The following is a 27,109-nucleotide window of genomic DNA, read 5'->3' as shown; positions in this document are numbered from 1 at the left end:
AAAATGATGTTATACAATACATTATTAATAATAACCAACAATGCATACTGTTTATGCATGAGTCCATTACAAAGATGAACTAATGTATGTCAATTCTAAAAGAATGCACTAATTTATCCTGAATTTGTGAATGAAGTTGAATCCATGATGCAAGCCAATGAATGCAATAACACAGAGTAGTTTAGCATGCTTTTATTTTAGAGTCAAGAAACACCTTGTACCTATGGCATTTAAGAGGTATTTAGGATTTGTTCATCACATGTGATCAAGATCTTATTTTTCAGCGAGCCATGCTGTTATGAAATTTGGAATAAGACCATAGAGTTGACAGTACTGGCTTTACCAGACAGGTGCAGAATAAAACGGTCCATAGCGTCCAAGAAATGTGTACAGTCCTTACATTTCGGCACATAGAAATCACAGTCTTATTGTCATGGGATTTCCCTGTGGGGCCAAAGGGTCTGCTGGGATGTGGTTAACTTCACTGTGCTAGCGGTAACAGATTTCCGAAATCTCCATGGCCAGCTCCAGACACTCGGTGGTCTCGTGGCAAGATTCAAACAGGCTGCAGTCCATGTCACAGTTGCAGTTGCAATCATTCCGAGCATGACTTTCATCCGAGGTGTGGTGATACCTGTGAGAGGGGCAGCACAGGTTGGTACACACCGTTTCACAAGTATCTGGGAGCATCAGGAGACAGTCCCAAAACTGGCAAAACAGACAGGTGAGGATAAGGGAGGCACACTCCTCTGTTTAAAGAAGAAGAAGATGACAAAAAATGATTAGTGGCACCTAATGATTAGGGGCATCTCTGAAGGACAGGCATGTAAGGTGGTGTGCTTGATAACTTTATAGGCCAACTCTTAATTGTCCATATTAGGGGTAATGTACACCATGATTCTCTGAAGCTTCCCCACCCCCCATGCAGGACTCACTCTGCTTAAGCAATTGCTTTATTAACTTCCTGAGCATTTCTATTGATTCCACATGATCTGGTTATTTAAAGTGCTGTCACTTCTCTAAACTCCTTTCTTTGCTTTGCCTGCAGAGGTGCTGGGAAGCCACACAATTAGCTATCTTTTTGGAAGCCTTGCAACTGTCTGAAGAATAGCAGGTCCTCCCCAAGTGCAGAGAGCTTTTGGGAGCAATTAGGGTTGGGGACAAGGAGAGACTGTACAAACTTCCAGTTTCTTGTCCCAAGGCTTTGTCATTTGTATGGTGTGGATTCCCAGAAATCCACCACACCCATATTCACATGCAAGCAAAAAGCACATTTTTCAAGACCTAATATAAATGATTTTTAAATAATCGTAGTTTTGATGTTAGTTGTATTTTATTCTGAATCCCTGTATCCTTTGTCCTCCAGTTACTGTGAAGCCTTGATTTTATATTCATGTTAAATGGAATATGTCATCATATGCCTAAAAGAGTAGAAATCTTCTCAATCCTCTTTAAGAAAATTGCTTTAAAAATTTACTACGCAGACTTGTGAAAATCTGAAAAGTATCTCTAAGGTATTGAAGGTAATTGGTAATTTTAGCCAAACAGCTGTGATGGGTTATAGATTTTTTTTTTTGTTTCCATAAAGGGAATTAGTTAGAAGATGTAGTAGCTCTCTTGTTAAAATTATAACTTTTTTTTTTAGTTAAAAAGTTCTCAAAACGTGAGCACTTTATAAATGGGTAGGTAAGTGTTTACATGAGACATCATCTAATTAATTAAAGAGAGTATCCTGAAGATTGTCGATGATTGAAAGTAACAATCTGGCATAAATTGGAGAAAAATTTCTCCTCCTGATGGGTTTATCAGTCAAAGTTAGATTTTCATGGGGATTTATTATTTTTTTCACCAAGAATGTTAATGTTCATCACTTTTGGTTTTCAGACTTTAGTTGGCTGAAACTATACAAGCCTGCAGGAGAGGTTTTGCTCCTGGAGTCATCTGCTAAATGGTTCTGAGTATTCTTAGGGCCCTGTTCATTTACTTCCAACAATGTTTTCCAGAAAACTTTTTTACTTTTGTTATTCATCTATTTGTTAATCTGTAAGAGGAGGGAGAACATGGAAACTTGCTCTAAAAGGGAACAAATATTTTGAAGATTTCTTTTAAAATCCTCATATAAATGTCTAAAGTGACCTGGTATATAAGTAAACAAAAATCTTCCTTCCTGCCTCCATCCCACCCTCCATCCCTGCCTCAGACCCTCCTTTTTATTTCTTCCCAATAAGACGGTGGTAAAGAACCTCACCGTGACTTTTATGATGACTTTAATTGACATATATTGTTGCAGGTGCTGTGGCCATTACTAAGTATTTCTTAGCAGTGTAGGCAGCATATCCCACAATACCTCTAGGGCGTATGCACTCATCTCTTTGCCAGATGGGGTATAATTTTTTATTCACTCAGAGCCAGCTTCTAGCATGTGGCTAACTCACCCATATAAGTCACCACAAACCACCCACAAAAATTCAGGAGTTAGTTAGCGCAGTACCTAGACTCTATTTCATGTTTGCATTTCTGAGGAGGGTGTGTTGGTGGTCAAAGATACGTAGCATAAAACCTCATCAACTTTTACTAATGCCAAGAAGGCTACTCTAGCAGCCCCCGGCAAAGAAGAAGTTCTCAGGAGAAAATATTCCAAGCAAATGCTCCATAGCCCTCAGGCTGGAGGCTCAAGAGACTGACTCAGACTATGATCATATGAAAATGATCCAGTGGGATCGCATCCTTTGTAGATGGAGATGTGAGGCTGAAAGTTTGTTTTGCCGGCAGGTTAGGGTGGGAGCTGGTGTTTCCTATCAAAGTGTGAAAATACCTATTTGTGAAATGGACTTATTCTTTCCTGAGGGCGTATAGTCTTTTGGTTTAATTCCTCTTGCCATTGTTTTCTCAAGCTGGCAGATTCTGGAGGTCTCTGCTTCTGATGTACACTGTAGATTTTATTTACACACACACAAAAGTGTTTGGCCTAATCCTTCGGCCAAACTGGCATTTGTTTTCTTCTACCTCTCTATTTTGCATTTGAGAATTTTTTTCTTTCTGTGTATAAGTCAGTCCTTTTTATTTGGTTATAAAAGGCAGCGCCTCTTGCCCAAAAAAACATGGCAACATTGGTGAATTGAAAACAGATTTTCCCGAACTTTCAAGAGCATTGAAAACTTTTCCTAAAAGGCATATTACATAATTCTACATGGACAGCCAAAACTCTTTTGCATATGGGCAATTTTTGTTTGCACAAAAGTAACATAAGCAGTTCCGGCGGAGAAATTTGCAACTGTTTGAAAAGAGAGTTGGGTTTCCCCAATTCCTGAATGGGTGTGTTTTCCTTTGCCTGCACAATTTCTTGGGGCTTTCATGTTTAATAAACATGATTTCTGAAGTCACAGCCCATGATCAGCACCCTACTCTCAGCCATCCGAAAGAGTACGCTATGCTTCCGTCTGCCCCTTTCGTGTCTCTTCTCTTCAGCAATGTCTTCAAGATATCGCCCACTTACCGAGGCCAAATTATAACCAGATCTCCCTCTTTCCCCATTCTGCACACCTGTCCTTCCTCTGGCTTTCTTTCGTGAATGGCTCCTGCATACTAAGATGAAATCAGCAGAAAGCTGGGACTCATTCTTGTCATTTTCCTCTTCCCCATCATACCACCGTCCTCCCTCCAGTTCCTTGCTGAGGTTCTGCTCATTCTGTCTCAAGTCAGTATGTGAAAACCAGAAGCCTCTACCCACCTCTAGGGCCACCCCCTCAGTTCCGGCTACTATCAGCCATCGTCAGGTCCACAGCAATAGGCTCCTATCTAACACATTGCTTTTACACGAGCCCAGCTCAAATTCATCAGCTCCTGTGATGTTTTTCATTGTAGATGGGAAGATCTCACTCTCCCCTTAAAGTCCCACATCCTTGCCATAGCCTGTGTGATAGGTTCTTGCCTGTTTTTCTGGCTTCCCATCCTCTGTCCTCCTTGCTCACTGCGCTCCAGCCACACTGGTTCAGCTTCAGATCCTGAGATGCCCCACCTGAGAGTCTTTGCCCATGCTCTTTCTTTGGCCTGTGTTCCATACTTTCCCCTCACAGCTCGATCTGATTCCTACACAACCTCTGAGCCTTTAGCTTGAAACATCATTCTTCTACATGCCATGAAACTCTCATAGCATTCTATTTTTTCTTCATGTACTGACTATAGGATGATAATGAAACTAATTAGTTTATTAGTGAGTTTCTCCCCCTACTAGAACCTGAGCTCCAAGAAAGCTGTATCTGTTGTTGAATCAATGAATGAATAAATGAATGATGGGGGACAAATAAAGTGGTCCTCATTTTGTAGATGAAAGGACTAAGGCTCAGGGATTGTCCCTGATTGTCCTGAATCTTTTCAACTGTAAGGTGCTTGGGGGTGGGGGGGGAGGTTCAGATCTCAATCTTTCTGGATCCAAAATCTGTTGTCTCTTAGCTGGTGTTACACTGGGATGTGCAGTCCTGCTCCAGTGAGCAAGGAGGACAGAGGATGGGAAGCCAGAAAAACAGGCAGGAACCTATCACACAGGCTATGGCAAGGGTGCACTTCGTAGGCACCTCCCATAGTTCCTGAAATAAGCCTGAGGTGAGTACTATCCCTGTCCTTTTATAGATGAGGAAACTGTGGCTCAGGGAATTTAAGAAGCACAGGAAATGGAGCAGCCATGATTTGACTCAAACTGTCCCTTCCAGAGCTCTGAATCCTGCAGCTGACCTGTCCTTCCGAAGGCTCACACTTCCTCTGTCATGATCCAGTATGGCGCGGGACGTGGCCGGCTCACTCCCTGCTCCGCTCTGTATCCCCCAGACTGCTAACCTCTATCCTCCAGGTTCTGTCAAAGCAGTGGCAGGAAATGGGAGGGTGGGAAGAAGAATTGAGTGGTATCTCAGGCAGTACCTGGATCTTCCCCTTGGTTTTACCTCTTTCTGAACATCCTTCTTTCTGCAGCTCTTGTTAATGCCACTTGCTAGTTGTCTGTCTAGTAATGTTAAGTTCCTAGCGGCCTATGAGCAAAGGCCAGGACGAGTCCTCTACTAGTGGCCTGGAGGGGCCAAGGGAAGACGTGGCAGAGCTTTGTTGCTAAGGTCTGGGTGGCTTCACTGTTCCCTTACTTGGCTTTTCACCTCTCCTAACATTTTTGTAAGGAGGTCTCTGCATGTTGAAGTCCCTTTATTGACCCTGGCATCCTGGCCTCTTGGAGTGTCCCATCTGTCTTTCCCTCCTCTTGCCTTGTTAAACCTGGATCAGAGAAGGTTCAAGAGGGAGCCAAGACTTGCAGGCCAAGCAGCCAAAAGAGGTATTTGACTGTGAGCAAGAAGCCATGACGAAAACCCCCTTAGGTTGTTTCATTTTCTTTTTACAGCTCTAGGGTACCTTTAGGACATCGAGGCTATAATGTGCTAAGTGATACCCTAATGATACTGAAGGATTAATGCAGCCTCCAGAGGTGCTAAATGTACAGCTGGGGATTGGCTAATTAAGAGGGAGAATCTGTCTCATTAGAAGGGATCATGTTTAATTATAGTGGAAAAGGTAACAATGCAAGGGGCTCCCACCAGTGTACCTGAGGTCAGCCTCGCGGTCACGGTTCTGTACTCCCTGGGTTCGCCCTCCCAGCTTTGGATCCTGTCACCACGATGCCTGGGATTAAGAGGAGGGAGGGGCAGAGGCAGATTTAGCTGTCCACTGGAGTTCTTATAGCTTTCCTCAGCTCTGGACACATACCACCTCCTCGTTTGGGAATCACTATTCAAAATAGCAAGAATGTAGTTCCTCCAGAATTGGCCCCAGATAAGCAACAATCCCCCTCCCCTCCAAACAAAGTAATTAAAAAAAAGGCAAATAAACATGGCCCAAACTCAGTATCTTAATATGTTAATGGTTAACGTGCTCTCCCAGCAGATTCAGCAGAATCATGAGATTTGTGACACAGTGACTCCAGCTAATTACTCCAAGTTTCTAGTCAAAAAGTATAAAAATTGGCTCCCACTCCTCCAACATTGAGTTCTTTTTCTTTCTTTTTTTTTTAAAGTCTGTAATGTAGAATAGGAATAAATAAAGTGTGACTGAATGTCTTTCTCTAGCTGGGGGTATCATCCCTGATGTTATCAATTTTAATAGCTACTTAAATATGTCAAGATCTATTTAAATTCAGACAAGCACAACTAACGTTCAAGTCAGTTCTTTAGAACGAGGATGACTAGATTTGGGTGATACTTAGTAAATTTGTGCTTATGTTTTTTTCTGAGCAAATGAACTGAAATAATTATAAAATTGAAACATTTTATAAGGTGACACTACTGCATTTAATTGTATGAAATTTACAGTGTAGAAAATGTAATCATTTTATTCAGTAGTCCATGGTGTAATTAAGACTATTCTTTTGAGGTATCTTATATTTATGATTTTCCTCTTCCACCTGGATGAGACGTCTCAAATTCAAAATTATACATCAATTAGGTATATTCTCAGGCTTCTTTTTAAGGTGCCTGTTTTTGAGCATTGTGTGTATCCTTGATTTTATTACTCACAGGGATGCCTTTGCAATCAGAATGTAGCAACAGAAGCAGAGACACAGGTAGTGCTCTGCACTTTTTACATTTTATTCGGGAAAGGGACCACACAGGATGAGCCACAATTTAATAATAAAGTAATGTTGCAGCACATAGTGTGTGATGTGCAGTAAAGATCCTTTTAAATTCCCATCAGAGCACACACCATGAACTGTGCTAATGGATGTAACACATTTTACAAAATCTGCATGTGTGAGGCTTTTCCATTCTGTTTTAAGTGGGGCAATGTATATAAATAATAGATATTAGCAATTAAGCATCCATTCCTATGCACTCATTTATACATTTGAAAATAAATTAACCACAAACTACATGAAAGTGGATGCAATCTTCTCTTTTCCCTTCTGTTTCCCCTGCTGTTCCTGAAAGATATTTCTGTATTTATCTCAGTACGAACAATGACCCCAGCTCTCAATTTCTGCATCCTTAAATTAATTACTATAAAAATTCTCTGACTTAACTCTTGATATCCTTGATGTTTGCTGTTTAAGATAATGAGAGCGTCTTATCCACACTTGTGGGCCTTCATTTGGATGTTTTGCTCTCTCTTTTATCCAGGTACCAAAAACTCTCACCTCAATGGGGGGATTTTTTCACCATTTGGGAAGGGAGCGGTGGGCTTTTACCTGTGCTGTCAGCCTAAAATCATGATTTCCCGGGCTGTCCCGGCCTCTCAGCCAGGGCTTAAGAAAAACAGTCTAAGTCAACTGTCCTTGTGAATCTCCTTTGCTCTTTTGAAAAAAACAGTAAGTGGTGCATTTCCTGCACGAGGCTCCTGAGTATCAGTTGCCATTTTAATGGACTGGTCCTTTGGCCCTTCCCTGAGAATACAAGGGTTCACGTATCATGTTAGCTGCACCAGCCCTTCTCCTTCTCCCAGAATCCCTGCTAGGACAAATCAGAGTTGTTCTGGAGGGTACCGTGTTGTGCTACATGGATTTGTACAAGGGCAATTCCTAATTTGTGGGTCATGACAACCAAGATCTCTTACATGCATTCCTGAGACAATCTGATGAAATGCTCTAGTGTCACAGTGCTTTCTAGTGTCTCAAAGCACTCTCCTGTATTGCCTGTTTTCTTGATTGGCATCAGACTCCAGCAAAGCCAGAAACATGGGCGTCATCTTGAATTTGAGGTTGTAACCTGGCAGTCCACTGGCCAAAGTTGGCCCCGAGCTGTGTATTGTTGGGAGTGTCTGGGGCTTCATAGAAGAAATAGAAGTATTGTCAACACCTAAAAAATTTGGCAATTTCACATAACACTCTGGAGCTGGCAACTCTGAGCTTTTATTTCCTTCTGGAAACAATTAGCTGGAGCTGAGTGGGGCAGCGTGCTTCACTGCGCCCCACTCCTCACCAGTCCCTGTTGCTCACTGCCATTCTAACTCATTATTCACATCATCCCCTGGCACCTGCAAGCAATTGTGTCTGTAGCTTCTGGTCTAAAGCAGCCATGACATGTTTACACAAGATCATAAGGAACGCATGTTAGAAATTTCTCCCCTTGCTTTCTAAAACCATAACCATAATGAAAGCAAAAATCAAATATCTATGATGTGCCAGGTCCTGTATTGGATCCTTTGTACACGTTATTTCATTTGGTCTTCAAAACACCCTAGCTCCGTTATATAACTGAAGGACTAAGATTCAGAGATGGTAAAAACTTATCCAGGTTTATATGGTTAATAAATTTCAGAGCCAGGAATTAAACTGATGTGATTCCAGAACTCCTGTTATACAAAAGTCCATTTATTTATTTTTTCCTTATTTTCAAAAAGTAAATATTAATTTAAATATAGACTAGAAACTATACCCTCTTATATTTTCCTTTGAGACACTGCAAGCTTTCTTTAAATGCAAATGCAGATATGGAACACTACAAAATTCTTGAATGGTTTTGGGTGTCCTGTAAAGGGCGCTGCAAAGGCAAACTGAGTAAAATTACGTATGTCTTGTTGTGAAGTGCTTGACTTTGAACTTGACTGTGATGACCATTTAGCACCAAATAAACTTGAAATTGGCTTCGCAGAAGGAATGTGCCTTTTATAGTCATATACAGGGGTGGTTGGGTGTAGGTTAGCACTGATCAGAATGCCCAGGAGGTGATATCACCTAGAGGAACCAACCCTGGTTGCTGATGTAAGCATCTTGATATTTTTTACAATCCACATTTATACATTTCCAGCATTTTAATACCATTCTACTCTGCCTTCTTCTCTCAGCCTAGCGTCACGGGCTGAAATAGTCTCAGAGTTGAGAAAAGTTTGCCGTTTTTCTTTATCCCCTTCATAGCTCTGTAGCAAGAATGATTATACCTCATTCCAGCTATTTAAAACACTTTACCTCTGATTTCCAGCTTTGAGAGCAAACAATCTGCCAAGCACCTCGTAATTGCAGAGTGACCTTGACATGTGTCATTCACCAGGGTTTTCAAATCAAAGTCTTACTGTTTAATATTCATAAAGGCTCTTTTTTTCTAACAGCATATGTGATGATTTTACAGGGGCTGGGGGTTGGGGAGCTTTATTTAGAGATGGGTTGATTCTGAGAAACATACCATCAGTGTCTCTCTGATGAACTGAAGTATCAGTTTGGAGGTAGGAAAATTTCGTTTGGCATTCTTCAAGGGAGGACAGTGATGTGCTGGATTCTGACAGTTTTTTCTCACTGGGGGTTTCCTTGGCTGGTCCATCTGTGATATTGAATTCAGATACTGAATTTATAATGATAGCATTAATGGGTTTCTCGTCTGCATGCTTTTCATTTGTGAGTTGTGTATCTAGATGAAAAAAGAAAACACACATACATAAACCCACTAAATTGACATGACCTAGTGATCTCAGAATGGACATTTGCAGAAAGTTTCTCACTCAAGACTTTTGTGAGAATAAGGTCTTATTTAAGAGAATGAAGCATCATTGAATGGAATCATTTTGAATAAAAATATAAGTAAGAATAAAAAAGTGCAATAATTGTAAAATTTTACACATAGTACAAGTTTCCCTATCACAGTAATTTGTAACACTTATTTCTACTGTGTTTTTTTTTTTAAGTGATAGGTGGAGAGAAACAAAGAATTCATTCACTTGGATCAATGAGATCTCATAGTTTGTTGTCAGCTTAGGGTCTGGCTCCCAGAAGCAGTAAAAGGGTCTTAAATGCTGGACAGTGCTGCTCAATAATGTATGTGATCTCAATCAAATTGTTTTTATTTCTTTGGTTCTACAAACCTCAGTTTCCTCCTCTGCATAAGAGGAGTGGTTATAAATGAACCTCTATCAGCTCATATCTGTTTCTACTCTCAGAGGCTCTCCGTTGCCACCCCTTCCCCTGCCTTAGCATTTCCTAGGATCCTATTCAGGTGAGTGTCGATACGGCTTTTGGGGGTGTGCTTTTTGGAATATATTTCCATATAACCACCTGGAAGGGAACTTCTGGCAAAATCCTTGACCCTTGAAATTCTGGTTTGGAGAGGCACAGAAAAGACCAAGAAGGCCGAGGTGCCTCATGTATTTTAGAGCTCCCATATTCATTCATTCATTCATTCATTCATTCATTCATTCATTCATTCTCACATAATCATATATGGGTCTGTTATATAAGAAGCACTGGGCTGGGCACGGGGGATACAGTAGCGCCTAAGATCAGCGTGGACCCCAGTTTCCACAAGCATCAAAGGAGTTAGCAAAGAAATAACTAAGTCACAATATTGAGGAGTGTATGACAGAGCAGCATACCGTGAAATCATGTTAGAGTCTGGGACATAACCAGTCTGGGTCATAACTTACCTATACCCATTACACAGAATCCTAAGATCGAGCAAAGAGTGAACAGAAGGTATTCTCACACATGCAGACCAGCTGGTTCCTAGGAACACCTTAAGCCCTACACAAACAGCAGTCCGGGTCATTTGGCAGCCCTCCTGGGAGATGGTGAAGATGCATTCTGGAGACTTGCATTCTTGTGGCTAACCCAATGCCTGGTTTATCCAATAATGCTCATTGAGTGTCTAGAATAAATTATACAGCTCGCAACCTGGTTTTTACCATGCTTATAACAGCCCAGTGGCCAACATCCATTTTCATCACCTTTTCCAAAGTTGCTTCTTTCTTTCAGGCAGATGGAAATCTCTACTGGGTCCTATCTCCTGGGTCAGTGGTTCCCTGACTTGTCTAAAGAGTAAAATAACCTGGGAAATCTTTTAAAACTTTGGGATTTTTTCAAGCTCAGGGAACCCCTCCCACCCCTCAGCAGATTAACTCACAGCCCCTGGGGGATTTGGGAAGCTCCCTACATGAAGCTCTAAAGGCTCCTGACTGGAGTGGGAACTGTCAGTCCGGAACACGCCATTGTCTTGTTTCTTTCTCAGCCTCCAAACAGCCTTGGCTTTCAACAAGGTTTGCTTTTTATTCCCTACTCCTTATGTTGCTGGCTTTAAGTCTCTTGGTTGTGTTTTGATTCACTCTAAGCTGGACTGGTGGAAATTAGGGTTCATGAAAACATCGATCATTAATAGCAATTAATGTAATAGTGAATAGATGGAATTAGCTCAACCGATTGGGAAACCCTAGGCTTCCTCTAATTCCAGAGAGATTCACCAAATTAATGTTGTAATGATGATATAAAAAAGTAGTTTATTTTTCTGGAGTATCAAAGTGTCTGATAGCCAGCTAATATTACAAACAGATAGCCATTCAAATTATGTCTTAGAACACTTGGGGCAGTATTGATATTTGGAGACAGATAATTCTTTGCCATGGGGAGATCATAGGATGTTTAACAGCATCCCTGTCTTCTACCTACTAGATGCCAGGAGCACCCATTGTCCTAGGTTGTGGCAAACAAAACTGTCTGCAGATAGTGCCTAATTTCCCCTCCGGGGCAAAGTCACCTAGAGTAGAAATCCAAACCACTGCTTTATACACACACCCACATACATCGTAGCATGTCGCAGGCCTTTTATGTCAGGTTCCATGTTAGCACTTACATACCTTATTTACCTGAAGCATCACAAAGACTCTAGGACGTAGATATTGTCAGCCTCCCTGAACAGAGGAGAGTAACTAGTATCCCCCGTTAACAGATGAGGGAGTGTAACCAAAACTTAGATAGTTTATTTATACAATTGCCCCAGTGGTCCTCATTAGCAAATGATAGAACTAGGATTTGAATCCAGGCCTGGTGTATTCCCAAAGCTCAGCTCTCATCCTTGTCTCTGTAGTAGACAACATCATCTCTGATTTGTTCTTAGCTTTTATCTCTGCTTCCAAGCTGCTGAGGCTGCACATCAGCAAACCCCTCTGAACCCTGAATCCCACGCATGATGTGTCACCTACCCAAAATCTAGTCTAGCAGATTACTTAGCTTTCCAGATGCCTCTCTCCCTGAGCAGCCTCTGCAAAGCAGGACTACCTTCTTGCACACTCAGGGAATCCTGCATCTTCAGTTACAGCTGCTTTATACTGTACATTAAAGAGCAGCTCAGAAAGAGCTGGTAGATAACGAAACCTTGATGAGTATAGAGATTGCGGCAGCTATTTACTTACGGAATTAATTAACAATCAGTTCAAATTATCACACGTAGTCAGGCTGCATGTAATTTAAATTGCTTTTGCACAAAGTAATTCAGTAACAAAAAAAAATGTTGGATAGAGGTTACTGGAATGTAAGAACATGCGGAGAATACTGTATACAGCCAAGTGGTATATGATTCTCTTTTTAATTTTGCGACAATTTTAAGTATAGCATTTTGAATCTAAGTGGTGTGCTACATTAAGCAACCATTTGGAGTCACTGGGATTGTACTGAGAGAATTTTGTGGAGAAGTTAAACTGCCATTCATAAAGTTATTTTAATTCTCTATCTCTGTTTATATTTTTATTTTTTTTCATTTCCCAGTGGGAACTATCTGTTGCTCATTAGAAAAATCATCTGACATACACACATTTCAGACCCCAGTCTGTTCAACCCAGAATTCTGACATCTGAAGTGAGTCACAATTTTTGGGTGAATGTTACTGACATCTTCCATCTTTTATAGATGGAAAGCTAACAATAAATTTCCCCGGATTCCTCTTTTGCGGTGTTATTTGACATTGTATCCCAAGTATTATAAAGTAGCATAGGCTAAAAGGAGAAACATATAAAAAGTGGTATCGCATCTCCTGCAGAGAAAACGATTTTGGAATTAAATAAGGAACTCGTGAAACTATATTTGGGATGTTATACATAGTTCTTGACATTAACTTAGAGAAAATAATTTTTTAACGGAAAAAAACACCAAAATTAGGACAAAAATTAGAAGCTCAACTGTATTTCTTAGGGAAAAAAAATTAAAGTGTATCTTAAGTCAGTGAAATAGAAAATTCATGTTTGGGCTAGAAGTAATTACAGAACCAATGGGCATAAACTTAAGTAACAGAAAAGACAGACAGTTAATTAATTTTTTATTGCCATTGAGCAAATGTTATTAATTTAATTCAATTAACATTTATTGAGTGCTCACATGCAATAGATGAATCAATATGACAGGAGCTATTAATTTATTTACTTTAAGTTATTAAGGAAACATTTTAATGATTTTCATTTTTGCTCACTAGATGTGACTTTGTAATGTTTGCATCCATGCATTCTCTGTTTGAGTGCATATATTTATATATATGCTTTCCAATTGTCAATAAGTAGCAGCTCTTCTTCCCTGGCTCCTCTGATTCTATTCTTGTTTTCCTCTCCAACCCCCTTACCTCTCCCCTCCCCACCCTGTCCCCTCCACTTCCCTTCCCTTCTTCTCTTTCTCTCTCTCAGTTTAATTCCCTGACCTGCCCTGTCTCTGTTATTGGTTTCTTTTTTCCCTTCCAGTTCCTTCAACATATTTATTCCTTTATTCCTATTTTTGTACCCTACCTTTGAAGGTCCTATTTGTCCACACTCAGAATTTAGTTATTTTCTTTGTGAAGTTGGCCCCTGAGACTCTGTGCAGTACATCAGCCAGCTGGGCCACATTTACTGAGCATTAAACTATGTGTCTGGCCCCGTCCTGGGTGCTGAGAGATTCAAAGAAGAACAGCAAATAATCTTGGTCCTCAAGAGGCCCACAGTTAGCACAAATTGTAGTCACACACTTGTAACTGACGATTGGACATTTTACTTGAGTTATCAGCTAATATTTACAATTAGTATATCTCTTTCTATGAAGGCCCTATTCTTCTCCCCAAACTGGGTAACTCTAGATATCTCCGGAGAACCCATAGTTCAATTTCTTTTCATTGTATTGTCATTTTTAACAAATTCCCCATGCTTCAAAATATTCTTTGACTTGCCCCATCCTTCCATCCAAATATTTACCAGTTCTTACTTATTTTTGCTCTTAAATATCTTACAAGTGCATCTCAGACTTTTCATTCCCATCACTACCACTCAAGATGAATCCTCTCTGTTCTTAAATCTGTACTATTTCTGTCACCAGTGGTCTCAACTATGGTGACAACCCTCCCCAAGACATCTTGTACACTATAATTGAAATGTTTTGAGTAATATTCTTCTGATCGTAATACTCACTAAAAAATCAAAACAAAACATACACACACACATACGCACACACCAAATGTTAATCGCTCATTATTACCAGACTGTTTTCCCATTCTCTTGTTCTGAATTAATCTATGCATTCTATTGCAAAATAGAAAAAAAGATGTTAAGTTTTTCTTGTAAGTAGTAAACTCCAGAAGCCTATGCAAATGTTGTCAGATAGGTGTTTAAAACAGGGTGATTTGGGGGGGGGGGGCGGCGCCTGGATGGCTCAGTCACTTAAGCATCTGCCTTCAGCTCAGGTCATGATCTCAGGGTCCTGGGATTGAGCTCCGCATCGGGCTCCCTGCTCAGTGGGAAGTCTGCTTCTCCCACTTCCTCTCCCTCTGTGTTCTCTCTCTCTCTCTCTCAAAAAAAAAAAAAATCTTCAAAAAAAAAAAAACAGGGTGATTTTAATTCTGGACCAAAATGTTTAAAGTCAGTGTGTATTTCAAAAGTATGGGCCATTTCTAAAGCTATCATGACAAATTATATTTTCCCTTGGATTTAAACTATCTTCTAGCTTAGAACTTCATACTGTAATTATCTGGGGTTGAAATCAGATTGAAGCAGACAGGTGACATTTCAAGGTATAAGCTACCAAACCATCAACAAATAATTATGGTTAGTAAATGTAGTTAATTGAAGTAACGCCGAAGAAGAAGAAAAAAGGTTTTTTCTCCTTTGTATGTAGAGTTTATAAAGTTCATACAAATGTCAGAAATTATTTTTGTTGTTAATACTAGAATGTATGGGCTCCATTCTCCATGGCTTGGTAGATAAGAATACAAAATTGAAGAGCATTCGACATGATGGAACTTGCTGAAAATTATGAGAAAGAGCTAGAATCACAGTTTCTAGAGGTGTAGAGCACTATTGTGCTTATGTTGAGTACAATTTTGGGAAACTGATCCTTATGGCTAAAGACAGAATACAATTAGGAAGACGAGGATTTCTCAGTCCTGACAAATGCATATTGAAAGGTGATTGGTACTTAAAGAAGCTGTATTTAAAAAAAACAACACATTTTCTTTTTTGGAAACTGAATGGGGGATAATTTTTTCCAGCTAAGGGATGAAGTTAGTCTCATCTTTTTGGAATGAATGGAAATAAGTTTTTCATGGCATGTTCCATTGCTATGTCCTATGAGATTGGGCAAAATAAAATCTTGGGTTTATTAAACCTCTTTTTTGGAGGGGAGTGGAATCAGTGAGGTAAAGATATTGGACTTTTTTTTTCTGGAATTTTCAAATGCTGGCTCTGGTGAGAAGATGTCCTTTAAAGACTTTCAAGTTAAAGCAGTAGTTTTATATACCATTGTTTTGTCTTCTGTGGTGCTTCAACTAAAACCCTGCTTCAAAAAACGTTAGATGAAATGTTTATCAGGGGCCGTGACAAGGGGACATTTTAAGCCTTTTCAATCAGCATTAGTAAATCTTTTTTTTTTTTTTTAAAGAGAGAAGAAGCAAAAGAATATTATTTGTCCTGATACAATAGCAGCGAGTGTTCAAGGTGAAAAGGATTAAAGAGGGGAAAAGAACTGAGAGAATAAGGTTGAACACAGCCCCCTCACCAAGCTTCCTCCATACCTGCCAAGCATCTTCAACCCTTTGGGACCGAAGTGGGGTTTTTGGCCTAACGCTTCTAGATCATTATCTGTTTTCTGTTCCCCTGTGGTACACTTGGCACCCATAGACAGATGCAGGTTAAGTGATATACTTTTATAGCTAGATCCTAAGCTTGTATCAAGGAAAAATTCCATCCTAGGAGGTGGTTGGATCTTCTTCAGACATGAGAACAGCATACAATTATGAGTCTCCAATTCATTTGTATGCAGTTACCTTCAGTTTAATGTTTGTGTAAAATGTCTCAAGAAATAAAGATGATGTTATCTCAGGAAAAAACAAATTGGTTAGCAGTTTTTACAGCTTGATGCACTTGGATTAGTGATAGGTTTAGGGCTTTAAAAAAACTCAGTGAAGCCAATCAGGCTATAAACTCATGCCTAATTGGTATTACATATACGGTTGCTTTTTTATTGTCAGTATTTAAATATAAATGTTAAAAATTAAGCTATAATTATTCAAAATATTCTCTATTATGTTAAAACCATCACAATTTATTCATCCCAACGAAGCGAATGCCACTTAAAGTCTCTTTCTAGCATTATCTCATTTGAGGCTCACAACAGTTTTGCAAAGTATTATTATCACTATTATATGAATGAGGAAATGGATGGAAGGTCAGAGATTTTAGTGGTTTGCCCAAGATTACCCTGCTGGTAAGGGGCAGAGCTAGGACTTGCACTTAGGTCTTCTAATTCCTGTGACTGTCAAACTTTACATCCGTAAATCGCTTTATGAAACCAGGCACTCTGATAGGAGCTCAAAATACTTTTCTGAAGTATAACTCCTGTGTCCCTTCTGACGTTTCTCTCTTGAGGGTAATTGACCTCGCTAGTCATTGATTAAGGGAGGCACTGCGTGTGTGTGCTCAAAACCGGAACTCCAACAAATGACTGCGTTTTCCGTATCCCTCAGAGCCCAATGCAAGTGTTACCGTCTATGTGAGGCTTTCTGCAATGCCCCCTGCTCCAACTGGGAGTCCCCAGAGGTCTGGGTTGATATCCTATTTTTTTTTTTTTTTTTTGGTACTGTGGTTAATTGTAGATGTATTTCTCTTCCCCTTCCTGTTGTGAGCTCCTTGAGGAAATGCATGTCCATTCATCTTTGATTTCCCGGCACCTAGCACAGTGTCTGGCAGAAAGCAAGTGTTAAATAAATTTCAGACGATGGATGAACTGACTGACAGATTGAATGTGGGGTGTCTCAGCTTTCAGTTGACAATTGACTCATTTTCCCTGGGACAGGTTTTCTAAGCACGTCTTCCATCGGTCTTCCTCCCCCACTCTCGATATGCCAGTTAATACTGATGAAAGTCTAAAAATTCTCTTTTGTGCTAAAATACATATTAATTTTTATTTTGATTTGAAGGCAACATTTGCATTTATATCTGTAAAACTGTGAAGAATATAAAAAGGCACAAAGAAAATAAAATCCCCTGTAATTCTACCATTATTAACACATTATTATATTTGTTTCACAAAAAGACAATGGAAATATTTGGTGAATATATATCTATATATATGTCAGATCTGGAATATGTGTATATTATATACATTAAAATCATAGCAGAAAAATATATTTATATACATTCTAATTTTAATATATTCTAATAGATATATCATATGTCTACTACTTGCAAGATGTGTCACCCACTTTAATATATTATATATATTATACACAGTACTTCCAAGATGTGCCACTCACTCTTTTAGGACCTTTGCATAAATGAACTCATTTAATACTCCCAGCAACTCTGTGGTAGGTACTGCTGGTGCCATCCCCATTTTTTGGATGGGGACACTTAAGTACAGGGATGTGAAGTAATTTACTCAAGGTCACACAAGTAGTAAGCGATGAAGCTGTGATTTTAACTTAGCCATCTGGCTCCAAGTCCAAGCTTCTACCACGATGCTATATTGTCTTCTAGATAGAGATTTAAAAAGAAAAAAACAGTATTGGGATTTTATTGAATATATTATATATGTTACCATTATATCAGAAGCATTTCTCTATATCCTAAAGATTATTTAAAAACATCCTCAGGTCTCAACTCACATGTCACCTCCTAGGAGAGGCCTTCTCTTACACTAAATCTAAAGCAATATTTCTCAATAGGGACAGATTCTGGCAATGGCTGGAGACATATTTTATTGTCATGATTGGGGTGAGTGCATTTAGTAGGGTGAGTAGCCCAGGGGATGCTGCTAAACATCCTTCAAGGCACGAGAACTCCTTCTCCCCCACCCTGCCCAAATAAAACATAAAGACTATGGTTTCAAATGTCCCTAGTACTGAGGCTGAGAAATCCATATATAAAGTAGTCCCAGGCTCTCACCACCAGCGAATTCTATGTCTCATTGCCCTCATAGTGCTTTCCAGTATTCTGAAAATGTTTAGTTTATGTGTTTGTTGATTCACTTGAGTTCAAGTCTCTTCTACCCTATACTAAAATATCACCTTTATGAGAGCTTTGTCTGTATTAATTAATTGCTATATCCTAGAAGAGGTCTTGGGACATAGTTGGTACTTAATAAATAAGGAGTCAAAGAATGCATAGCATTCCTTGCATGGTGTATCATAAATTATTTAAAAATTTCCCCATTCAATAAAAAAATAGATTGTTTCCTATTTTTGCTACTTTAAATACCCTTAAACATTATCTTCATGAATATTTTCATATGTCTATTTGTTTATATAGGTTAAATTCATAGGGAATGACTTATTGCATTAATGGCCAGATTTCTAAAGCCCTGAATATAATGTACAAGTTATTGCCTTCCAGAAAGATCGTGTCAATTTATACTTACACCAACAGGGATTGGAAGAAGTTTGCTGTTCTCAGGCCAATTCTAGATTTTACCAATAAAATAATTTACTTTTATCAGTTTGAAAAGAACTTGAGTCAAGTTTCCAAATTTTCTACATCCATAAAGATAGTCTTTCACTATCCTGAGAAGTAGAAGGTTTTTTTCATATTCACTGCCCTTTCTGAGGAATCTTTGTTCCACAACTCAATTCATGGGTAATTCTGAGATCCCCTGCATTATACAGATTAGGTAGGTAAAGACTCATTTTGTGTTTGTAGATCAAGAGATTCTTGTTGAACAATGTTTATTGGATGATTGACAATTGAATTTAGTTTATTTAGCTGGTTATTGCCTTTGTGTCACAAGGGCTCTGTGACATATCAGTTGACAGAATTTGGAGGCTCCCTGTTTACTTTGAGGCTTTGACCAGTTAGTATCCATCCATGATACACCTGGATAAATGGAGAATAGAGCTATATTCTCCACAGAGACCCTGGGGAGGCCAGAAGTCAAGCCACACTGGAAGGGAGGGCAAGAAGTAAGCAGGAGAAACAAACGACCTGTTTATTCACAACTCCTTTTTGCCCACAGCATATGCCCAATGTATTATGGAATCTGCGAATCTAACTGAGGGGTTGAGATTTATTTTCCTGGTGGAACCACCTGCTAGAAGTTAACCCTGTGGTCTCCAAAGTGGCATATATAGACCTAGCGGAATTGCAAAACTATCCAGTGGGGTTGGAGCATCTATTTTATGTCGACTTTTAAAAAATCCCAGTATAGTAGCCATTTTTGCATATTTTATGATGTATATAGCAGTTAATATGGCAGCATATGGGTCCATTGTTGTGTGTGTGTGTGTGTGTGTGTGTGTGTGTGTATGGTTGTGTGTGTGTGTGTGTATGGTGGGCTTGCTATCCCCCCTTTTTTTTACTGATAAAAGTTTACAATAAAAACTTTGGAGACCACTGGTTTAAGTAATAGACTAAGGTCAGCTCTCTCTCTATCCCCCTCCACCTGAAGGAAAATCAATTTTCTTAAGCTTCCTTTTGGTACCCAGGGTGTGGTTGCTGGAACATTTACAGCCACAGCAGCTGCAGTAGTGGCCTGAGTAGACTTTTCCTCTGAGTTTCTATAGTGGTAACAGGATTAACAGACTCTATTCTGGAAGTACTTGGGTGGCATAACACCTCCCAGCAGAACTATTCCTGACAAGGATGTGCAGATGGAAATGCATATTTATGTCACTTAAAGCCTACCAGAGACACAAGGATTTGAGCTATAACAATAAATAGAAAAAAAAATCTCCAGCGTTTTTGGTAACCCATACTCAAGTACATTGACTGTGCTTGGCGAAAGACCTACAGTTTGCTCTTTGTCCAAGCATAAAATATTCAACATTCAAGCATGTTAAGGTAGACTATTCTGAATATATTTGAGAGTGTTAAAACAAGCTAGCACAAAGTTAGGTTAAAATTTCAGGTCTTAAAAATAACAGGACAATTCTATGAAGTGTTTGGGCCATTTGAAGGGGAAAAAAGTCTCCTTTAGAAAAATTGTCTAATTATTCCATTTATTAATGATGACAGGTTTAAAAATAATTTCCAGAGGTCAAATAGTCATTGTAATCAAGGCTTCCAGTTTAGTAAGCCTTGATACACCTTCTGCTAGTTTCCTTCTAAAATACTTGTGACAAAAAAAAAAGAAAGAAAAATGCTCACGTCTACAAAATACATATTATTTTGGCCTGGGGAATATTTACACCAAATATCAACCCATTAGAATTGACCTGAAGAATTCAATCAGTCTGGTGCTTACACTGAGAGGGAAATGAACAGCCTTTATTTCTCTGTTCCTGGCTCAGGAACCCTAAAACTGGGCTGCCATGGCTTTTGAAAAGGTGTGCTTGGTGACCTGACCAGAGAGCTAGAATTCTCTGCCACTCTAACCAATCCACATAGGGTTTGTTACAAGAAACAGAAGGAAACTTTCAAAAACTGTTCAAGGTTCTCATTAGGTTGCATGAAGAGCTCTCTGAAGAAAAGAAAAGATAATCTCAAAAGGCAAATTGGGATGAAAAGCCTGCAAGATAGATCCAAAAGGACATGGTGAAATTAAAGATTCTGAAAAAGTCAAAATTGTACATAGAGAATTAAAATCTGCCTGAGCAGCAGCAAAACAGAATTGACACTGCAGAAAATATCAGTAGTAATGTGGAGAGCAAATATGAAAAACTTTCCCATGGTTCAAAAGTAAAAAACACATGATTCAAGCTGTGATAGCAAAAATGACACTAATACACAGGTCAGAACACACAGCTGTCATCTAATAAAAAAGTTTTCCAAAGAAGAAACCAAAGCAATTTAAATATAAGCTTTGTTCAGAGATAATCCTGAAGTTTATGTTCTAAGTAGAAACATTTTTTTTTAGTAGAAACAATTTTTGATTGTGTACCTCACTGTCTAAAATTTAGGAAAAAGAGACCTACAATCCTAGAAAGTATTTTGAGTTACAAAAGTAAAGATTTTTTTCAAACACATAGACAAGCAAAACTATAGAAAGACCTGTCCTGAGGTTTCCCCCCAATCCTTCTTGCATAAAACTCAGTACCAGAAAACAGCCGTACAACATTTTCTCAATTTTGAGGGAATAAAATTATGCCTTGATAATTTTATCCTCAATCCACTCAACTTTTCTGTGCAAAAGTCCAATAAGGCATTCTCATCATGCACTGTCAGAAGAAAATGTCCTACCCCAGAGAAAAGCAATGAAAACTTTCTTGGAAAAACTATTCAGAGTCATATTTGCACTTTGTGAGGCAGCAAAAACAAAATCAGGAACTCAAGTTTTGAGAAGCTGAGGTAAGGAAAGATGACAGATCGTCCCCAGGAATTACATTGACATTGTTGGGGTGAATTTCAGTGTTCAAAACCAACTTGAACCGGAGGCTACAAAGCCAGAAACCAGGAAGTGCGTGGAAGTGTTTGGTCTCCTTTTAAGATGATATCTGGGTGTAGACGAAGAAAACCTTTGCATGATTTTTATTCTTGATTGTGGCAGTAACCTGGAAATTACTCCAATGATGCTCCGATAAAACCTCCACTAACAGAAGTGTTTTTTGAATTTTCCAAATAAGCATGAATTTTCCAGTTTTCTGAGTCTTTCAAGTAAGTTTTCTGCAATGAGTATTTCAGTGCAAAGGGCTGTCCAAAAAGCTCAGAAGGATATATTGCTTCATTGAAGAAATAGTCCTTTTATAAGTGACAAATTAAAAATGAGGATCTTTAAAATGAGTGCTAAAATGTGCTAACGTGATGATGTGGATTAGGAAAGAAGACAGTCGAATGGAAACATTAGTGGCTAGAGTGGTCAGTGTGTAGACATCGATAATTTTCTTTTTTGGAAAGTGCTAGACGTACTTCCTTTTTTTAACAAATGGAATGATGAAGGCAAGTATTGTATATTTTTATTCTTAAGTGAATTTCTAAAATATTTTCATAAAGAAAGGAGAAAGGAGAATGAAGGTAGTTTGGACAGGACACTGGAGCCGGTGAATGAGGAACACATCTTAGAACTACATGGATGCCAAAGAGGTCAGAATGAGGGCAGAGATCGGCACAGGAACAAAACGGCTGTACGCTTTCAATTCACATCACTTTCATAGCCACTATCTCATTTCTCTGTGATTTCTTCCGTTCCGACCCTCCCCACACACGTACATTTGTACCTCCCAATTTTGTGAGTGCCCTTTACAAGGTCATTCTTTCTACTTAGAGTTCCCTTCTTGCCTCACCTTGCTGAACTCCTGCTCGTCATTCGAGACTCAGAGGAAATGGTACTTTATTTAACAACTATTTGTCAACTGCTACTGTACTTGGAAATCCTTCCAGGTGCTGGGAATACAAGGATGAATGAAATCCATTTCTGCCCTCGTGGACACCTCAGCCTTCCCTAACCCTTGAAAAAGAAGGTCATTTCTGTGCTTCCATAACATTCTGTGATAAGTGCATCTTTCCCACTATTGAGGGAAGGGGCCTATGCCTTGGTGTCCCTGAGCTTAGCACAGGGCTTGGCATAGAAGTCGAATGAATGTAGGTGTGTGTCTGCTTACTAAATGGCAGGTAATCGAATGCTTAAATATGGTTCTCTGGCTTCTAGTCCTGTGCACTTTTGTATATTACATTGCATCTGAATCAGGCACGATAATAACCAGCACTGGTGCAATATTTTCAGATAAGAAGTTTTCAGAGATGGAGCTCTTTGGAAACTAAATAGAATTATAGAATTTTAGATGTGGAATGAACTGTAGATGTCAGTCAGTTTCATTTCCCACACACCAATTCATCCATCCATCCATTCATTCATTCATTCAGCTCTTGCTATAATAATAAAAGTAATGATAGTTAGCATTTGCTTCACACTATGAGAAGCTTTGAATGGATTCTCATTTAATCCTCACAATAACCCAATGAGGAAGTTATTACAAGTTCAGTTTTCCTAGCGAGGAAGGGGGCTGCGCCTTATTCACTGTTGTATTCCTAAGCTAGTAAAGATCGGGGTAAGAATTTGAATTTAGGTATTTGGCAGCTACAGTTTTTCCTCTTAACCACTGTGGTATATGTGGGGGGATACAAAGGTGAGTAAGACATAATTGTGCCTTTGGGGACTTTATGGTGTATTTAAAGGAGCCAAACGGGTCAATGGGTAGATTGCCCACAGGCAACTCTTCTATGCCATCTTTAACCTAATTTTTTTGCCAGTGTAATTCTGCTTAATGATTAATAGCTGGTCAGAATTCCCCAGGTAGGCCAAGGTTCAAATGAAGGGGGAAGAAGGACAGTGAGATTGTGTATGCTGGGAATTTGGCTGTTGTCCCACTTTCTGGGACTCTGATGCATATGATTATGCCAAGCTATCATTGTTAAGGCCATCTTCCATATTTACAGGGCATCGCTCAGTTAGAGGATGAGGTCTGGTCCTCATCCTATCAGTTGGGTGGATTAACTACCTGATTGCCCCTTTAAGAGGCTCTAGCAATTAGGTTGTCATAGTAACACCACCACCACCACCACCACTCTTGAGCCTGGCTGACACCCTGTAGGTCTAGTAGGTGAGTGCTCTGGCTCTATCCAGTTTAGTAAATAACAGTATTAACCACACCCACCCTTTATGCTTTAGGTTTCTCTAGGTAATTTTATGTTCCCATGCTCCCCCTCAAGTGGACAGGACAACGAAGTTCTGCTGGTTTTTTTCCTCTGGAAATCTAAGATCTAAGGTAGGAGTACAATCACAGCAAGAGAAGCTTGGAGGTTTGGGTAAAATTGGAATTCTTGGCAACTGGAGATGGGTACTCTTTGAAATTCCAGGTCTTCATCTTCTGAAATACATTTATGTTGCCATAAAGGTAAAGCTAGTCATTATAGTTTATTGTTAAGAGCTCATTGGCATTTGTATTTTTGTCAAATGAGTTATATAAAACTATGCATTTTAAATAATTTTAAATAATTGATATTTATGGATTTGTTTGTGTCTATGTGCTTATAATTTAGTACTTTGGATGGCTAGGCTTTCAACGAACACAGCTCTACTACTGCTACATCTGCTTTGGATTAATCTCACTTTAATTGAATGCCAAATACATTTGCAGAAGCTCAAAAGGTTGAAAACAGTAACAGAAATTCTAAAGGAATAATACTTAAAATGGAACCATAGGGCCTCCTGGGTTACATGAACTTAACTTACTACTTAGCTAATGGAATATTTAAACCTGAAATGAGCCAGCCATACTTTGTTTGAAGTTGTCCCTTGGTGATACAAACAAGTATAAATATACCAGGTGAGTCCAATTCAGTAATTGTGCCAGAATGAAAGAGTTTTTTTTTTTTTTTTTCTGTAAGAGAGCTCCATAAGTCAGAAGATACTGCTGATATTTTAAAGAAAATACATTTACTATTGTCAAGGTTGCTTTGAGAGGAACACCTTTACCGGTGGTCAGCTTGTTGAGTCCAACTGGAGTATGTAAACAGTTTATACAGTATATTGGCATAAGCCCACCAAGACCTTGTTTTATAATACCTAGGCAGTGATTCTTAAACTTTAGCATTCATCACAGTCACCTGGAGTACGTGTTAAAACACTGATTGCTGTGTTATACTCTCAGGATTTCTGATTCTGTAAGTACAGACTTTAATTTCAAGTAAATTCCATTCAACAGAGAGTGATGGGAAACTTGGCATGTCTTATGGCTACCTGTCTGCCACCTGCTTCAGGTGATTCTCATTATTCTGTATTAGTCTATTTGCAGCAGGATGTTAATATGTGAAAGCAAGACTTTTGGCTCAAGTTTTCATTTATTGTGCACCTATTATGAGCCACGAAGCAACTGCAACTGGCTTTGTACCCAGGTCACTCAACCAGAACTCAAACCCAGTTCGTTCAAACTCTTGCTACCATCTATCTCTGCACAGATTCCTTAAAATCCACTGAGATAAGTGCAAAGCGTGGATATAAACACTTGAGTCCAGTAATTTGACCCCACATATGATTAAGAAGTTATAGTTAGAATCGAAATGAGCCCCTTTCCCATTCTAAGCAAACTTTTTTTGGTCGAGATTTCAAGGAAATTAATTGTGGCATCTCGAATTGGAAGGATCAAAGTTCTCTTCCCCTAGAAACATGAGGACTCTGTTGACAAGTCCTTGTACTCTGGACTTGTCATAATGAGTCGTAAAGGTTGGTGCCCTGCCCCAGGTTCATCTCCAAAACTTAAGTCTAGGAAATTTCTTTTTCCAATGTGTACTAGCCAAGTTTGAGAGCACCACGGAGCAGAACCACATCAACCACAAGCTTGCATGCATTCAGCTTAAATCACATACAAATGAAGGTTGGGATGCTTTGGGGTACTTTCAGTGTTTTGTTTTGTTTTGTTTTCCTCATGGATGAATTTGTTGTTACGATCCCTCTTTGAGACCTAATCTTTGTTCCTCTTTCCTTGTGCTCTTTCTTTGATACGCTTAGTCAATCTGACTTTTGTGCCCTCCTTTCCCTGCCTATTCTTGTGGTTTTCTTGTCTTATCGAGTATAAACTGTTATGCTATCTGCATTGGATATATACAAGAATGCCATGTCTATAGTCTATATATTTCCTGCGTGTCTTAATCTTTATTCTTTATCACAGCAGACATTGTGGAAAACACCAGGTTAATGTAAAAACCAAATCCCCGGGTCTATCTTTATCACTAATAGGCAGAGGGGAAATAATGGTGTGTGGACAAAACTGGCTTAGTCAACCATAATAAGGAGCCAAGACATATTTTCCTCTAAGTGTGTAAGTAGGCCTTTTGCAGACTGATTCCAAGGGCCAGCTAAGGATGTTACATGGACAAGACACATCGCATTTCTTCCTGGGTCTTCCAAGCACATTATAATGATAGGTGAATAACCCTGGTTCCTGTGTAGCCATGACTCCATGCTGCAGTTGATGTGAAAACCTCAGTGGCTGAGCCGTTCGGCTTCATTATGTTCTTCCACCTATTCTGGAAGCCCTTTGGATGAGCTCCAGATGTTCCATAAAAGGTGGCACTTCTTTATAAAGAAAAATGCTTAGTTTTCTTGTTGGCAGCACTTAATGAGTGTGTTCTCTGAAGATAGGAAAGCACCCTGCAGAGGATACATTTAGCGCCACACTATAATTTCCGCAGTGCTCACTCTGTGTCCGACTTTACAACTGCCCCTTCACCTTCCCAAGTGCCAGACGTAATAATGGGGTCAGTTAGAGAGCTTCCTACAACGCTTGGGAGTCTACCCTCCGAGACTTCAGTGGAGTTAAACATCAGGAGAAAATTCACCCTTCTTCTTCTTCTTCTTTTTTTTTTTTAAATTCATTTAGAAGTTCACTCAGCAAAATGCCATTTTCCATTCGGTTCTCTATTAAAACACTACAGTTGATAACATCCCTGTAATTTTTGCAGCTTCCCCCCCCCCCCCGTGAACCAGCCAACAAAGAAAGGAGATGGATGAAAATGTATGTTAAGTGAAAACATAATATCATATCTTCTTTTACTTTCATAAAGGGTGTTAAAACAGATTCATTAGTTTTGACTAAATACAAGGTTTCTGTGAGGATTTTCGGTAAGTGACATGACAGTGTTGATACATGCGCTCAAGACAATGGAGGTTAAAACTGGTTGAAAATATATTTCTCTGATACAGCTTGCATGTTGCAAAAGTTACGGAATAAATATATGGTAGATATTTTTCAGTGTAAGGAAAGGATTTTTAAGGCAGGGATGTCTTTTCATGAAACACCTTTTGTGCCATGATGAGCTAGCCAACAAAAGAATTTTTTTTTATCTAATAAGAGAAAGTAATTTATAATACCGATATGTCAATATGTTTTTCAATAAACTTTTCCCCAGATTTTCTCGAATTCTCGTCAGTGTAAGAATTATAATTATATGTCTTCTTCCCACTTTGAAAGTGGCACAAGGTGCTCATTTGCAGTTCTGCTGTTCAATTGTCACT

The 27,109-nt window shown here is 39.2% G+C and overlaps 1 protein-coding gene across 2 annotated transcripts in view; it reads right to left on the bottom strand.

Annotated features, from left to right (window-relative positions):
- Positions 1–489: 489 nt before the first annotated feature.
- MDFIC2 (MyoD family inhibitor domain containing 2) overlaps positions 490–27,109 on the bottom strand; it is a 111,381-nt gene continuing 84,761 nt past the window's right edge. For both annotated transcript variants that reach the window (XM_088021858.1, XM_088021854.1), the window contains 2 exons: positions 9,147–9,368; positions 490–749 (listed from right to left, as the gene is read on the bottom strand). In XM_088021858.1, coding sequence (XP_087877984.1) covers positions 490–749; positions 9,147–9,368 — 482 coding nt within the window. The remainder of the gene's footprint in view (positions 750–9,146; positions 9,369–27,109) is intronic.

The sequence above is a fragment of the Eumetopias jubatus genome, unplaced genomic scaffold (assembly GCF_037043125.1).
Source record: "Eumetopias jubatus isolate StellerSeaLion01/CBP00866 unplaced genomic scaffold, mEumJub1_p1.0 scaffold_1, whole genome shotgun sequence".
Lineage (NCBI taxonomy): Eukaryota > Metazoa > Chordata > Mammalia > Carnivora > Otariidae > Eumetopias > Eumetopias jubatus.
Note: the sequence above shows the minus strand (reverse complement) of the source record. Positions and strands in the feature narration are given on the sequence as shown.